We start from the raw sequence: 16630 nt of genomic DNA, 5'->3' as shown, positions 1-16630 counted from the left end.
GCTCCAATGCGCGGCTACACCTCCTCTCGCCCCGCCCTGCCCCGCCACGGCGACACAGGCAAGTCCCAGACCGAGTTATGATCATTCATTTATTGATATTTAATTACTCGAAAACACCCCCGACTGAGGAAGCAGACAGCCCATAACCCTGCTGGAAAAGAGGACTCAGAACTAATCAAGGGTAGTCAGGGTCAGGCTCAAGTTTGCACTGGTTCCCTGCCCCTAAAGTGGCGCCCTTATAGGCTGCTGAGTTCCAGACACTGTGCTAGGTACTTTACATGAGGTAACGTAAAAAACACACTGGGTGGGCCGCAGATACTCCCATACCCACCAGCCCCTGGCCTGTGGATCTCCTAGATTAGGGCTTTCTCTTCACAAAAGTAAATCAACCCTTTGCCTTGTTGGGGAAGGAAGGAATCATGGCATTATTTAGAGAATTTTCTGCAGTCCATTCTGCAGGAATCAGTAGTGGGTAATCCCCTCAACTCCCAGGCGTCCAAGGAACGTCCAAGGCTTGCCCACCAATATTGGCCTTCCGTCTGCTGCTGGGGCAGAGGCCTGGGCAACACAGGTGGATGATGAGACATGGCCTTCAGGAGCTCAGGTGGCTTTTTAACTGCACTATGAAGGTTCCAAGCTCGGCAGAGTTCAGTGTCCACACACAACGAATGAGAACAGGCGTCACCAGTGTCAACCAGGTCCGCAGAGGGGAGAATAATAAAGCTAGAGTACCATATGTCATATGAAGAAAGTAGCAGGAATAAATCTGCCAGATGTACAGTAGTAACATAAGTAGGTGAACAGGTACAATTTTCAAGTATTTTCCTTGATGGAGATGAGACTTGAAGCTGTGACCAAAGCACCGCTGTAGCAAGCTCCAACACAGGTAAACCATCAAGGGGATGTTAAAAAACACCAGCTGGAAAGAGCGAACAGGACCATTAGCTTATTAGCAAGCCCTGGAAGGGTCAGGTCTCACTAACATATTATTGGTGGCTCTTAAAAATATGTTGCTTTCCCTCTTGGGGGTTAACTGATTCTTTATGCTTCAATCACACTTGCTTATAACACTCACAATAGTTGACTTGTAGTTAGTTGTTTATTTTCCTGTATCCTTTTGTTCATCTTAAAGGCAAGTGTCATTTCATTTATGTTGAAGCCCTCAAATAATGTTTAAGGTAGAAATGAACTGAATATGTGGGTGTACAGACACACACACATATGTACAGGGCTCTGTTTTTTGTTTTTTATTTTTGGCAGAGTGGGGGGGACTTGGGTATCAGTATTTTTTCTTCTCCCTGCATTTTTATGTGAAGTGGCATAATGAATACTGGAATACAAATTAGAAGATTTAAGTAATAATCCAAGTTTAACTACTATATGAGTCACTCATTCACCAAATAATTATTGAACACCCATTATGTGGCAGATACTGTGCAAGGCTCTAGACAAGGGATACACACATGGGTGACCAAGTTGGAAAAGATGCATCATAGAGCTTACATTCTAGTAGAGAGAAGAGAAACCAAAAAGAAAAAAAAAAAAGGAGGGGGAAGATAATTACAGATTGTGATGAATTCAATGAAGAAAATAACTGGGTCACAGGAGGTAACTGGGAGATGGGCCCTCTGAGGCCTGAAGGACAGAAATGAGTCAGTGGAAGGAAGTGCATTCCAGGCAGAAGAAACAAATGAAAAGCCCAGAGGTGGGAGAGGTTAGCTGGAACATGGTAAGCCAGGTGGAAACTGGGGCAGTCAGCATGACCCAGACACGTCACTGATTTGCTTAAAGGGTTTTAAGCTGAGAAGTGAGTGAGCTGATTAAGATTTTAAAAGGACCACAGTGCATGCTCTGTGGCAAACTGACAATAGGGAGGCAAGAGCAGCAGTGGGAAAACAGTTAGGGGGTTACTGCAGCAGCCCAGGCAAGAAATAATTATTATTTAGACAAGGGTGGTGGTAACAGTAATAGTGGTGGATTCAGCACATGTATTGGAGGTAGATCAAATACAGTACTACTTGCTGATGAACTAGATATAAAGTATAAAGGAAGGAGAAAAATTGAAGATACACCCTGGAGAAGATACATCCTGGATAATTTATTGAAATTGGAAAGAACTGGGGGAGGAACAGGTTCAGGGATAGAAATTAAAGGTCCTGTTAGAGGTATATTAAGTTGAGATTCCTGTTAGATATCTAAGGAAGATGCAAAATGGTGGTTGGAGGCACCTGAGGTGCAGAGAAGAGGTCTAGGTCAGAGATATTATAGATTTAGGGGCCATGGGCCTAGATGATACATAAAATCCATTCTTAGTGTACTATTTATTAAAATATGACTATAAGCCCACCTTTTGGTAAGGGTCAGGTTTTACTTGGAATAAGAGTGCTCCTGAGAGACAGCCTCCATCTACATAATAGAAAACTGAACTAGACCCAGATCTAGTCACATATAAAATGCTGCTAAACAGAGAATATTCTGGTCTGTGGTCAGTGTTCACTAGGCAAAGATCTTCCCTACTTGTCTGTCTCTAATCCTGCTGATCATGTTTTACTGCCCTCTTATGAGGCTGTGAACTCATTTCAAACAATGTTTTTGGATCTCTTATACAACTCTAGATCATCACCTCAGATTTTGATTCATTAGCCCCATCAGATGAGTACAAGAGAAAAATTGTTAGGTAAATAGTTTTCAAACCCATTTATAGAAATTTGCTATAGGTCTGGGTTTTTTATTGGTGTTTGTTCTAAAGGAATGTCAATCCAAATGTAAACCTAACATATCAGTGTTTCATAAACAAGTGTATTGCTAGGACATCACTAGAAAGCTACCACTGGGTAACTGACCCACTTTTCTTGTGTGTCTATTTTTCTTTTCCTCTGAAACAATTTCCTTCTTCATTATCATAACCAATTTTGTTTTACCCAGAAGTCTCATTTATTCTACCGTAAGTCTCTTCTTTCACTGTTTATCGATGAAAAAGCACAGTGAAACAAACAACAAAAACAAAAAGCTCTTTCACCTCTTATAAAACTTCCTGCCAAAAATGTATTTTAGATGTTTACAAGAGTGGTGGAACAAAGAGCTTAGGAAGCACTCTAAAAGCAAACAAAACACCAGATACTAAAGACTGCCCTGCCAGTAAATTAGAAAACATGATCTATGGTGATAAATTTGGGATTTGGGATTTAATTCATAACTATTATGCAATTAGCCCAACAAGGCCAAGATGTTCTTAATTGCGTTTCTGACTTCTTACCTGGAGAATTCCAACTATAAACGTTACACTGCCTTGTAGGAAATGTCCGTCAACAAAGATCCCAAAGGAAAAGCAGCAACCCAATTTGCCTTTAGTGATTTCACCAACAAACCATGGTCCTGAAAGAGGCAATGAACAAGAAAGGAAGTTAAAGAACTATGACTGATTACATACATCATGACATGCATTTACAGAAATAATGAAAAAATATGAGACTAGTCATCTATAAGCATTTATTTGTATAGCTTTTCTTCTTTGCTAATCTCTGTGTTGCACTCAATATCCTAGCTAACGAATTATTTGCTCCTTTGCTCCATATTTCTCTAGATTATAAAATTGCCTGAGTACGTGCTATACCTGGAATAGATTCCAGAAACAGATAGGAGTACGTTCACAAATTTTAGAAGTTTCTATTACAGTAGTAACCTCAATATAAAGCATTAACATTTCCTTTAAGAAGCAAAAAGGTACTCCATAGATACCACAGTTAATTTTCCAGATAACTGAGATTTACTCCTTTACGCAGTAAGACTTCAACCACTTTAATCATTCTAAAACACTTCTTTCTTATAAATATTAATGAATGTATTTTAACCTTTTCTGGCTGACCCACAGTCATTACTTTGTACATCAACTACATACTCAGGGTTAACATGTACAAAGTTTAACTCACTTCTTTATTTTAATTTTTCATCTGCAATGCCAGAATGACTTTTCTCTACCCCGTATTATTATTTACTGCCCCTTCTCAATGTTCAGGCTTCTAGAACTACTATATTGTCAAGAGTGATTAAGGGACAGTCGGATTTCCCTTCTCAAAATGTTATACCATCATTTGCTGGTAAGGGTAGATTTCAACTGGGACTTCCCTGGTGGTCCAGTGGTTAAGACTCCACGCTCCCAATGCAGGGGACCCGGGTTCAATCCCTGGTCAGGGAACTAGATCCTGCATGCCACAACTAAAAGATCCCACATGCCACAACGAAGATCCCACGTGCTGCAACTAAGACCCGGTGCAGCCAAATAAATAAATGAATAAATATTAAAAAAAAAAAAAAGAGTAGAGTTCAACTTTAAAAAGTCATAGGTAATTTTCTCAGATATATATTATATACACTCCATTAGATACACATTAGTTTTAAAAAGTGTTTCCCCTTTAAGTTTCAACCTTTAAAAATGAAACAACTTCTCCCCTTCTAATGTTTTCCTTTACAGCCAGGAACCAAATCACCTGCTTTGCCTCCTAGTGGAAGACTAGTGTGTAAAACAGCTTCAACCTATCTTCTAACAAGAAAACCAACCTCAAAAGGGGAATCTGGCATAGCTTGTTATACAGCATTGTAAAGGGTCATATTATTTCTTTAACTACTTTCTGTTCTCTGGTGGGAGTTACTAATGAGGAAAGAAAAGTCCAAAGATGGACTAAAAGTAGAAAACATAGACTAAGCAACAAATAGTCTAATCTACTCCTAAATGACTCTTAGTAAGGAACATTAGTAAAAAGCTTTAAAAAGAGACTCACAGTGCTTTCTGCTTCCATAAGTGACTAAGTGATTTTGTCAGTATTGGGTATAATAATTAACATAAGAGAAGAGCTCAAATGCCTGAACTCACTGCTCATCTCAGTTTCTCTCTTTTTTGAGCTGAGTTTTTAGGAGTCACACAGTAGTAAATAGTCACTCAACTACATACTAGGCATTGTGCTTAATGCTGGGCATAGAGGGGAACAAGATAGACAGGACATCAATGGATATTCTAATGAGGGGAGAGATGATATATACAGAAGATAATCATAAATTCTGATAAAGTAATGAAAGAAATAAAAAGTATGGTGAAATAGAGGATAAAGCTTTAAGGTGGTCAAAGAAGGCTGCTCTGAGGAGATGGCATTGAAGCTGAACTTCTATCTTCTATTAGGTTTCTACACAAATACTAATTGTCATGGTCCTCTCAGCACCCTTAAGTTAACTTGGTGTTGACTAAATGTCCTTTAAGTTAGGAAAGAACTTTATTTCCCAAGATCATGTCACAGGAAATGACTTATGAAAGAGTGGTGTGCCGGTCATTATGCTCTCAAGAACCTAAATGGCTACTGTTAAAATTCTCAGTATATTCTTCGGCAGAATTCTCCACAATCTCAGGTTTCCTAATTGACTTACCCAGCACTGTATAGAGTGTCAGCAACAACATAGAATAGTAGAAGATGCTTATTTTGCTCAAGACATGAAGGGAAAATGAGGTCAAATTTACAAATCCTGGAGGTCCTAAACAGAATAAATTTGAAAAATCCAGTGAACACATGCAAAGTTCAAGTTTTTTATAATATTTTCTAGAAGACTTCCATGGGCATCTACTACATTTTCAGCAAATCATTTGTTATATGGATGACACCACTTTAAATTCAGAAGTTGGCAGGAATTCTAATAAACCAACTCACTTAGAATTACAGAGGGTAGAAAGGCAAAGCAATGGTGTAGTTGTGACACACACACACAAACACACATATACTCTGTGCTCAAAGGATGATCAAATCCCTGTTTTCCATGAGATTTAGTATCCAAATGTACAAACTTCCAAAAGTTGCATCAAAATATATCAAAGGCCACCACAATGTTCATTGCAGCACCATTCACAATAGCCAAGACATAGAAGCAACCTAAACATCCACTGACAGAGGAATGGATAAAGATGTGGTACATATATAATGGAATATTACTCAGCCATAAAAAAGAACGAAATAATACCGTTTGCAGCAACATGGATGGACCTAGAGATTATCATACTAAGTGAAGTAATTCAGACAGAAAAAGACAAATATCATATGATATCACTCATATGTGCAATCTAATTTTTAAAAAATGATACAAATGAACTTATTTACAAAACAGAAACAGACTTACAGATATTGAAAACAAATTTATGGTTACCAAAGGGGAAACGTGGGGGTGAGGGATAAATCAGGAGCTTGGGATTAACATACACACACTACTATATATAAGATAGATAACCAACAAGGGCCTACTGTATAGCACAGGGAACTCTACTCAATATTCTGTAAAACCTATATGAGAAAAGAATCTGAGAAAGAATGAATATACATATATGTATAACTGAATCACTTTGCTGTACACCTGAAACTAACACAATATTGTAAATCAACTATACTCCAATAAAATTTTCTAAAAACTATATATATATAGTACTATATATACTATATATATCAAAGGCATATCAAACAAATATCAAAATTTAATCTTGGGCTTCCCTGGTGGCGCAGTGGTTGAGAGTCCGCCTGCCGATGCAGGGGACACAGGTTCGTGCCCCAGTCCAGGAAGATCCCACATGCCGCAGAGCGGCTGCGTCCGTGAGCCATGACCGCTGAGCCTGCGCGTCCGGAGCCTGGGCTCCGCAACGGGAGAGGCCACAACAGTGAGAGGCCCGCGTACCGCAAAAAAAAAAAAAAAAAATTTAATCTTAACTATGAGTATCTGTCCAAATATTCCTTTCCCATATATGATACAGCTCTTAACTCACAGCTATCCTCTTACTCCAACTGAAAGGGATCCACAAAACTCCAAATTATCATCTCTTAAAGGGAATTCCCTGGTGGTCCAGTGGTTAGGACTCTCTGCACTATCACTGACGAGGGCCCAGGTTCATTCCCTGGTCAGAAAACTAAGATCCCACAAGCTGTGTGGTGCGGCAAACACACACACACAATACAATGCCAGAAAGCCCAAGCATAAGGGCTTCATTCTGCAGCCACAGACTAAAGCATCACAGTTCCTCAACCCCAGCCAGCCATTTCACTCATCTGCAGCCGATCATACACTGGTTAGCATAAGACTATGATGGCAAGCTCAGTACACACTGAGCAATGCTAGAGGTGTACTATTTAAAGGTTTAAAGGACTGGCTCCAGTGAAAGACAGCCTGATGTAAGTTAAATAGCACGTCTTCCCTAATAGGCCAGCATATTCATTTTATACTCATAAAACTGTTCAGCCTGACAGTTAATTTCAGACAAAGCCTGATAACGCATGGCCTTTCTCACTTTGTGTGTTTCATACTTGCTACTCATTCATCTCTCAGCTTCTTTCTTGTTCTAGTCTGGTACTTCTCAAAGTATTAATCTACATATCCACCTATAGTAATTATTATTTATTATAAATACATCATTCTTTAGCCTTAGAGGCAGCTATGCTTTAAACTTTAAGCAATGATTCTCTACTTTGGCTACACATTAGAATAACCTGAGGGAACTTTTAGTAAATACTTATGCCCAGGTCTCACCCTCCAGAGATTCTGATTTAATTGGCCTGGGGAAGAGGGGAGCTGGGACAGCAACCCAGCTGATTCTAGGCAGCAGGACTGAAAATAATGCTTTAGACAGAGCCGTGCTTCTCAGCCCTGACTGCACATTGGAATCATCTGGGGTGCTTTAAAAAATACTGATGCTTAGGTCCTACCCCCAGAGATTCTATGTAAACATTGAGGGTGTTGTGTAGACACTGAGATGTTAAAAAGTTCCCCAGGAGATTCTAAGGTGTAGTCAAAGTTGATAAGTGTTGTTTAAAGAAAAAGAAAAAAACTAACCTGGGGTCAGTCTCTTATTAGCTATGAGACATTGGACAGCCTACATAACCCCTGCAGTCCTTAGTCTTCTAATCTTTAAAATGGGGACAATAATACCTACCTCACAGGATTGTTGTAAGGATTAAGTGAGATAATGTAGGTAAAAATATGTTGTAAATTTTAAACAACTATACAAAAATACTGGTATTCCCACATGAAGCTGAGCCCTCCCTCAAATATTTATTTATTTATACTGTGGGCAAGAAAATATATGTGTGCAATAATGCTTCTTGAACTTTTTCATAGAATTTAAAAATATATATAAGCAGACAAACATTCAGTAGGATATGTATACTACCTATTCAGTTCATCATTTTACTGTTTAACCTTTACTACAGTACTCACTTCCCCCACAATCACTTCCTGATCCCAGGGACTTCATCCAAGCCAAGAAGGGATAATGAACATTTAATCCAACAAGTATTTATTGTCTGTAATGCACAAACTGGGTGCCGTGGAAAAGAGAAAAGAAGTAGAAAACAAGAGCTCCTATATTGAGGAAATTACAGTCTGATTGAAGAGAAAATGTATATACATTTGAAGTGGTAATGTAAAACAAGGTCATTGGCTAGTTAAATACAGAATTAATCCTCAGGAAGGACTGTTGGGATTCAGAGAAGCAAGCGCTCATTATGACCTAGAATGGCTGGAGAAAATGGTATGGAAAAGAGGGTTTGAGGTGAGCATGGTAGCTTGAAGGATGCACCTCACAGAGCTCAGGCAAAGATAATTTGCATTGATATTTATCACTTGGTAATAGTGAGGACATTATGGGATACACTAAAGTAAAGTCTTCTAAGATTAAGGAACCATGGTGACTAACCTTTATGCTCTGGATATGCTCGATAACGAAAAGCAATGAGAATGATGAGCTGGATCAGCACAATCATCACAAAAAGGACCCGGGCCTGCAGAGAAATAGATATTCACATGACATACATACATGGATACAGCTTCAGTTTTTTTAAATGGCCTAATTAACAAAAATGGAAATGACATCATTAGCAGAAATGACTATATGAGAAAAATATACAGTCAAAGAGAATTGAACATCTGACCCACCAAAAAAGATAATTGTAAGTTGCCTCAGCATTATTCTTTCAAGATTTGGATATGATACCTGGACCAATGTTGAAACTAAGTGATTTCATACAGTTATATAAAGTGATCAAATTAAAATAGTCTACTTTCACTGTACTAGGATAAGTATAATTTGTACTGTTTTATTTAAAGTTGTATAGGAGTGAAAAAAACACAACAGTACACAGTACACTGCAGGCTGAGTGAACAGAGACTGCATTTCCTTATGCTTTCTCTATCAAGAAGTCACTCACTTGGAGATTAATTCACAGTAAAGAGACATTTTATCTAGGTTCTTGTTTCTCAAAGTATGGGTCCCAGATCATCATTGGAATCACCTTCAGCCTGTTGGGAATGCAGAATCTCAGGCCCCATCTCAGCCCTACTAATCAGAATCTGCCTCTTATTAACATTCCCAGGTGATTCATAAGTACACCAAAGTTTCCAAAGCCTGATCTAGGTGACCATTAAAAATTCCCAAAAGAGGGCTTCCCTGGTCGTGCAGTGGTTGAGAGTCCACCTGCCGATGCAGGGGACACGGGTTCGTGCCCCGGTCTGGGAAGATCCCACATGCCGCGGAGCGGCTGGGCCCGTGAGCCATGGCCGCTGAGCCTGCGCGTCCGGAGCCTGTGCTACGCAACGGGAGAGGCCACAACAGTGAGAGAGGCCGACGTATCGCAAAAAAAAAAAAAAAAAAAAATCCCAAAAGAAAAATAAATGACACAAAAAGATTTGTAAAAATGAGATGCAAATGCCCATTAGTCATATTTTTTAAAAGTTCAATCACACAAGTAATAAAAGTAAATTAAAATAATAAGGAATTCATTTTAAGTATGTGAGGATATATACTAAGGTATCTCTGGAAGATGAAATTAAAGGGGGTTTAAATTTTCTTCTGAACATTGTAGCGTATTTTATGTCAATGCCCAGGACAGGGAGATCTGAGGAAAATAAAGTGTAAATTGCCAGAGCTTCTCTGAAAGACAGTTTGACAGTGTATATTAAAGAAAAAATCCCATTTATTCATTCAAGAAATATTTATTTGAGGGCCTACCTGTGTTAGGCATATCAAAAAGACAAAGATCTCTGCCCTCATGGGGCTTATATTTTAATGAGGGGGGACAGACCAAAAACAATGAATATAATAAATAATTTAAAATTTTGGGTAATTATATAATAAATGAAGTATATAGAATAATGTGTCCACTATTTGATCCAACAATTCATTTCCAGAAATTTCCAAAAAAACTAATATGTATGACTCACAGACTTAGAAAACAAACCAGGGGCAAAGGGTGGGGGGAAGGGATAGTTAGAGAGTTTGCGATTGACATGTACACACTGCTATATTTAAAATGGATAACCAGGGACTTCCCTGGTGGCGCAGTGGTTAAGACTCCACGCTCCCAATGCAGGGGGCCAGGGTTCAATCCCTGGTCAGGGAACTAGATCCCACATGCAATGCTGCAACTAAGAGTTCACATGCCACAACTAAGGAGCCGACGAGCCACAACTAAGGAGGCCACCTGCTGCAACTAAGACCCAGTGCAACCAAATAAATAAATTAAATAAATAAATAAATATTAAAAGAAATAAAATAAAATGGATAACCAAAAAGGACCTCTACTATATAGCACAGGGAACTCTGCTCAATATTATGTAACAACCTAAATGGGAAAAGAATTTGAAAAAGGATAGATACATGCATATGTATAACTGAATCACTTTGCTGTATACTTGAAACTATCACAACATTGTCAACTATACTCCAATATAAAATAAAAAGTTTAAGAAAAAAAACTAGTATGTGCAAAAACTTAGTTATAAGCAGTATTTTTATAGTAGAGGGAAAAATTGGAAACAAATGTCCAACAAAAGGGAAATAGTAAAATAAATTAAGACGTATCTATGATAATATAATGCAGCCAATAAGCATCATTTATAAAATAAATGTGATGTGAGAAAACAGTCAAATTCCTCAGTAGAAAAAATCAGACAGAAAAAAGAGAATGAAAAGTATATTACCATTTTATATTAAAAACTCATATCTTAATGTAAATAAGAGAAAAATAAATAGAGAGTATCATAATGAGAAATACAATGGCTATAATGGCTAGTGTGATAAAAGAATGATGTGGGGCTGATTGTACTTTATTTCTAAATTTTCCAAGTTTTCTATGTTAAGCATGTATTATTTATGTAGGAAGAAATATTATTTTTGAAAGATCCCAATCCAATTTAGCACAGTCCCTATAATTCCCTTAGTTATCCTTGTTTTATGGCACTAGGTAGAACTAGGTCCCAAAACAGGTACTATATGTCCATGCCTCCACTTCAAAATCACTGTATTCTTCTAGACAAGCAACTAAACTTTTAATTTTATAAGGTTCCACTTTCTCATCACATGATTATTATATTATTTATGACTTTGGACCTACCAAATTAAAAACACACATAACACTTAGTTGAATTTACTCACCACAGTACAATGGTCAGTAAGGAGAATAAATGATGCCAGAGGATCAAACCTGAGGTGAATGTCCTCTCGAGCAGAAAATATGTGGTGAACACTCTTACTTCTTCCAGCAGAGTCCTAGTTATAAGCACAGCAGAGAAGCAACCCTCATGTACAAATACGTACAATGTTCCAAGATTAAGTTTCCAATAACTTGTCAGTTATCTCAGAATAAGCAATATTTTTTTCATTTACTTTTGATTCTTCCTATAAGCACTTTAAATAAAACTTCTTTTAAACCCTGTAATTCTAGATTTGAACTGGAAATATCAGCATGTATTACAATGTATTCTCTCTTTTAAAAAACAGAAATCTGTATTTCCCTCTGTTTACTGAAAAGCCCTAAAAATAATAATGAACTCAACAACAATGAGCTAGCTGGGCTAGTGCCCAGATTTTGGTCTCAAAATAAAACTTATCACTACAAGAAACCAGTGCTCTTTAGAGAAATAGGTGATTCCAGTTCTTGAGTAAGAAATGCAAAAGAACTTGAAACATCTTCTACCAGAAAGCAAGAAAACTAACAAGGACTACAGGGATTGTATCAAAGGACTTAGTGGCCAACTTGGAGAGGCTCCCACTAGTCAAACAATTGAGCATCAAAAAGAATAAATGCAATGGATTGAAACGTACCAAATATATATATTTTTTAACTATGAATTAATAATGATACTAGAAGACTCATTTAGTTACCTTTGGCAGAAGCTAGAGAAGTAACTCATTACTTTGAAAACTGGTTTAGAACAGGAAAGGTGGAGGAAGAATGAAGATTTATCTTGCCTTTCCTGTATGAACTCTATATCTCGGTACCAAATAGATGAGGCAAATTTTTTCTTTGTGGGACTATTCTAATTAATACTCCTATAATTAGGAGTGTAATTTGAATATCACCATTTTATAACTCTGATGAAATAATGGATCTAGACTGAGATTATCAGTAAGTGCTAATCCCTCAGTGAAAAGCTGGTTGAGTACTGAAAAGCTGAATGGAGGATAAGCCTGCAGTGTGCTGGTACTGGCTTGACTGACCCACAAGGGCCAACTGCTACATATTCAGGAATTTTGCAGACCAGCTGATGTGTCAGTAGCTTAAAACCAGCTACAGGAGAAATATTTATACTATGGAAATTGGTATAAATCAGGGAGACGCTACAAATCAGGGTCCTCCCTTCAAACCTGCCCCAAGCTGGTTGTTAAATATTTACCAGCATACCACTGGGTAGGGTCAACAATATCTGCATACATTGATCAATCTTAACATTATTAAAAGAGAGACAACCAGATACTATAGGCTTCTGATAAAAGCATAAAACACCAAATGAAGTATTCCTGCCAAAAAACAGACTCAGATCTGATCTAACCTCAAATCTAACTACAGTAATAGAAACTAGATGGGGTAGAGGAACATGCTATATGATAACACATGGATATAAACAGCAAAAATCCAGAATACAGAAACAGTACAGGATAAAAGATCCAGTTTCCAAAGCAAAACAAATTGAGAGGGGAAAAAAAAAGGAGGGTGGAGAGGGAACCTATAGGTTAAACGACACTGAAGAGACAATCACCTAAATGCAATATTTGAGCCTTGTTTGGATTCTTATTTGAACCAACCAAACGCAATTATATGTGACAAAATAAGAAAACTGAACACTAGCTGGATAGTTTGATATTAAGGAATTACTGTTAATTTTTCAGGTGTGATATGGTACTATGGTGACTTTTTTTTAAAATAGCTCTTATCTTTTAGAGATATATACTGTCATATTTACACAGATGAAATGACATCGTGGTACAGGGAGGAGAGAAGTGGATGGAGTACAGATGAAACAAGACTGGTCAAAAGTTGATAATCTTTGAAGTTGGGTGAAGGATACATGGAGATTTATTATAGTATTATCTCTTTCATATATTTTAAAAATTCCTCATCATAAAAAGTTTTAAAATAGCAAAAAGAACTTGTACTGGTGTTTATCAAACTTTTATTGCTCAAATGTTCTAACTCTGAATGACAAGTTCTTAGGGTTTTTTTTAAGTTCTTGTTTTAAAGCAGAGATTTTCTTTAATTTTGAGATATAGAGATTTCTAGAGTTTGCTCTTTAAATTGGCAAAGGAGGCACAATAATCTTAAATTCTGGTTCTCAAACTTTAATGCACATCAGAATCACCTGGAGGGACTGTCAAAACAGATGGCTGGGTTCCATCTCCAGAGTTTCTGATACATAGGTGTGGGATGGGATTTCTAACAAGTTCCTAGGTGATGCTGACGCTACTACTTCAGAAACCACACTGAGAACCGATCTAAAGGTCCAGTTGGTACTAGGCTGCCCAGAACTTTACAGATATTCAATAAATACAGTGAATAGGTAAAATATAAGATAATAAATCGATGTCTTCTCCCATGAATTTTTCTTTCAGACTTATCTATGGTATACTGTATTTAAAAGGACAGAACTTTCTCACTGATGAATGAGGGGACAGGTTCCCTGTTTAATATTCAGTAGACTAATTTTTTAAAGTTATACTCATAGACATAAAACAGATCAGTGGTTGCCTGGAAATGAGGGTGGAGGGAAGGCAGTTGCAAAGGGACATAAGAAAACTTTTGAGGGTGATAGATCATATTGATTGTAGAAATGGTTTTAAGGATGTATAAGAAAGTCAAAACACACAAAATTGTACTCTTTAAATATATGGAGTTTTTTAATATAAATTCTACCTCAATAACGTAAGAAATGTTAAACATATAAAAAGTATATGTGATTTCACATTTTTACTAAGGATTCAACTAAGCAGGCAGAAAGGTTCAAGAAATGTGAGCTATGGTTTCTTCCTCATAAAACTACAGAAGCTGAGGTTCGGAAGCAATCCAAAGATTTGGAAGTTCCCCATTCCAACAGTGAGCAGGTCTCCTACGGTTGCTCCTACTTCTTCCCCATGACTGTAAAGATAGGGAACAATTTATTCTATGTGCACTTGTATCTTCAAGTCTTTTTTTTTTTTTTTTTTTGCGGTATGCGGGCCTCTCACTGCGCCACCAGGGAAGCCCTTCAAGTCTTTTTAAAATGAGCCAACTTCTAATATGAAAGACATTAAGGAGTTCAACCCCAGGAGTCCCTCCTTCCACTTTCTACCCATGAGTGTCTTCTTCCTCCTAAGCAGAACCCTTCAAAGATGGGTGGTATTGGGCTTCCCTGGTGGTGCAGTGGTTGAAAGTCCGCCTGCCGATGCAGGGAACATGGGTTCGTGCCCGGGTCCGGGAAGATCCCACATGCCACGGAACAGCTGGGCCCTGTGAGACATGGCCGCAGGGTCTGCGCGTCCGGAGCCTGTGCTCCACAACGGGAGAGGCCACAACAGTGAGAGGCCCGCATACCCCCCAAAAAAAAAAAGATGGGTGGTACTGCAAAGTGCCTTCTCTCGTTTCCTCATCTATGAATTGGGGATAAAACTACCCACCACATAAGATTGTTATACAGATTTCGTAAAAAATTCTAAGTGTCTGGCATCTCCTTAGAAGAAGCTCAGTAAATAGCTCCTTCCTGCTCTAAATCCTTCTCTGTGACACATACAAAAAAGATAATGAAAATAATCACATGTGTTTTCCGAAGGATTACTTGATAATCTTCAAACCAAGACTTAACATTAAAAGATTAAATAGTTTAAAACTTCATCAAATCATAAAGTTGTAGAAATTGACAGATTTTTTTTTCCAGAAACTAATTTTTTAGCACAGTCTATCCCCTAAAGTGTTTCAAATTGTTGATGAAACTGCTATATTTTGGTGATGATGATCACTTTCTACTCTGGCAGGTCTAGTGAATTAAATGCTCCCCAAGCTGAATCAGAAAAGGGACAGGCAGACAGTTACTGCATGTGCTATCAATGCCCACTCCCCAAACAAAAATCCCTTTGATGGATGCCTTAAAAATTATTTATCCTAGAGCTTTCAAAATAGTGACACAATTTCCTATACTTGGAGACAGCAATCAAAGGCGTGGATACGTAAATATTATGTTTTCTGACTTATTCTATTATCTTCAGGAATATTGGGGAATGTGCTCCCATTATTAAAAGATTCTGGCCAAAGTTGGAAGAAAACAGAACAATGATTCCCTGGGGATAAAAAGAGGGGACTATAGCCAGTAGTTGCACACTCATGTCCTCTGCCCAGTTTTTAGTCTAAAAGTAGAATTATTCCTGAGTGTCCATTTTCAGAACATACTAAATCCAGTGTATTCAAATTATTTATTAACTTAGTTTCATCTTATCAATTGACAAAAACAAAACAAAACAAAACACAAATCGGAGTTCAATGTGGTTACAGCCTAATCATTCACATAGCAAGTTGAAAATTACTAACTTACCTGGACGATTACTTCTATGTTATGTGTCCTATTACTGTAGTTTCTTGGATTCCACTTTAGTATGAAAATAGGACCAGACAAATGACTAGCTTGCCCTAAATGAACTCCATCAATCTTAACTGCGACTGAAGTAATGGAAGATAAGGAAAACACCAAGACTCTAAAATGAGAGCATAAATGCATGGTTTTAGGTATTTGGCATTGTTTTTATAAAGAAGAATAACCCTATTATAACCCGAAAAGATGTAAGTACAGTTGGCCTTCCGTTGGTTGATCTGCGAGTTACTGGGATGTGGAACCTGTGGTTTCTACCAACCATGGATCGAAAATATTCAGAAAAGAAAAATTTCAAGAAAGTTCCCAAAAGCAAAACTTTAATTTGCCTCTCGCCAGCAACTATTTACATAGCAGTTACATTGTGTTAGGTATTATAAATAATCTAGATATGATTTAAAGTATAGGGAGGATGTGCATAGGTTATATGCAAATACTACACCAGTTTATATAAAGGACTTGAGCATCTGTACACTTTGGTATTCCCAGGGGGTCCTGGAACCAATCCCCCAGAGATACCGAGGGACAACGGTAAGGCAGACCATTACATTGTACAAATGTTCATATGACACTCTTCATATGATCTGGTTTCTTTCTAAATGGTGGCTTCTGGAGTTGTATAATTCAGTCAACCTGAATTGGTGAGAAATTAGAAACTATTCTAAATCTAAATCTGATATCCAGCTCCTATCAAGAAACCTGACCAAGAGATGTATGTTCCACT

At 37.7% G+C, this 16630-nt stretch overlaps 1 protein-coding gene across 3 annotated transcripts in view; it reads right to left on the bottom strand.

The window, feature by feature from the left end:
- Positions 1 to 81: 81 nt before the first annotated feature.
- The window catches only part of TMEM62 (transmembrane protein 62), a 33866-nt gene continuing 17317 nt past the window's right edge, over positions 82 to 16630 (bottom strand). For all 3 annotated transcript variants that reach the window (XM_060005101.1, XM_060005102.1, XM_060005103.1), the window contains 6 exons: positions 15853 to 16012; positions 11450 to 11563; positions 8714 to 8798; positions 5416 to 5520; positions 3257 to 3375; positions 82 to 919 (listed from right to left, as the gene is read on the bottom strand). In XM_060005101.1, the coding sequence (XP_059861084.1) occupies positions 593 to 919; positions 3257 to 3375; positions 5416 to 5520; positions 8714 to 8798; positions 11450 to 11563; positions 15853 to 16012 (910 nt within the window). In that variant the 3' untranslated portion in view covers positions 82 to 592. The remainder of the gene's footprint in view (positions 920 to 3256; positions 3376 to 5415; positions 5521 to 8713; positions 8799 to 11449; positions 11564 to 15852; positions 16013 to 16630) is intronic.

The sequence above is a fragment of the Delphinus delphis genome, chromosome 2 (assembly GCF_949987515.2).
Source record: "Delphinus delphis chromosome 2, mDelDel1.2, whole genome shotgun sequence".
NCBI lineage: Eukaryota > Metazoa > Chordata > Mammalia > Artiodactyla > Delphinidae > Delphinus > Delphinus delphis.
Note: the sequence above shows the minus strand (reverse complement) of the source record. Positions and strands in the feature narration are given on the sequence as shown.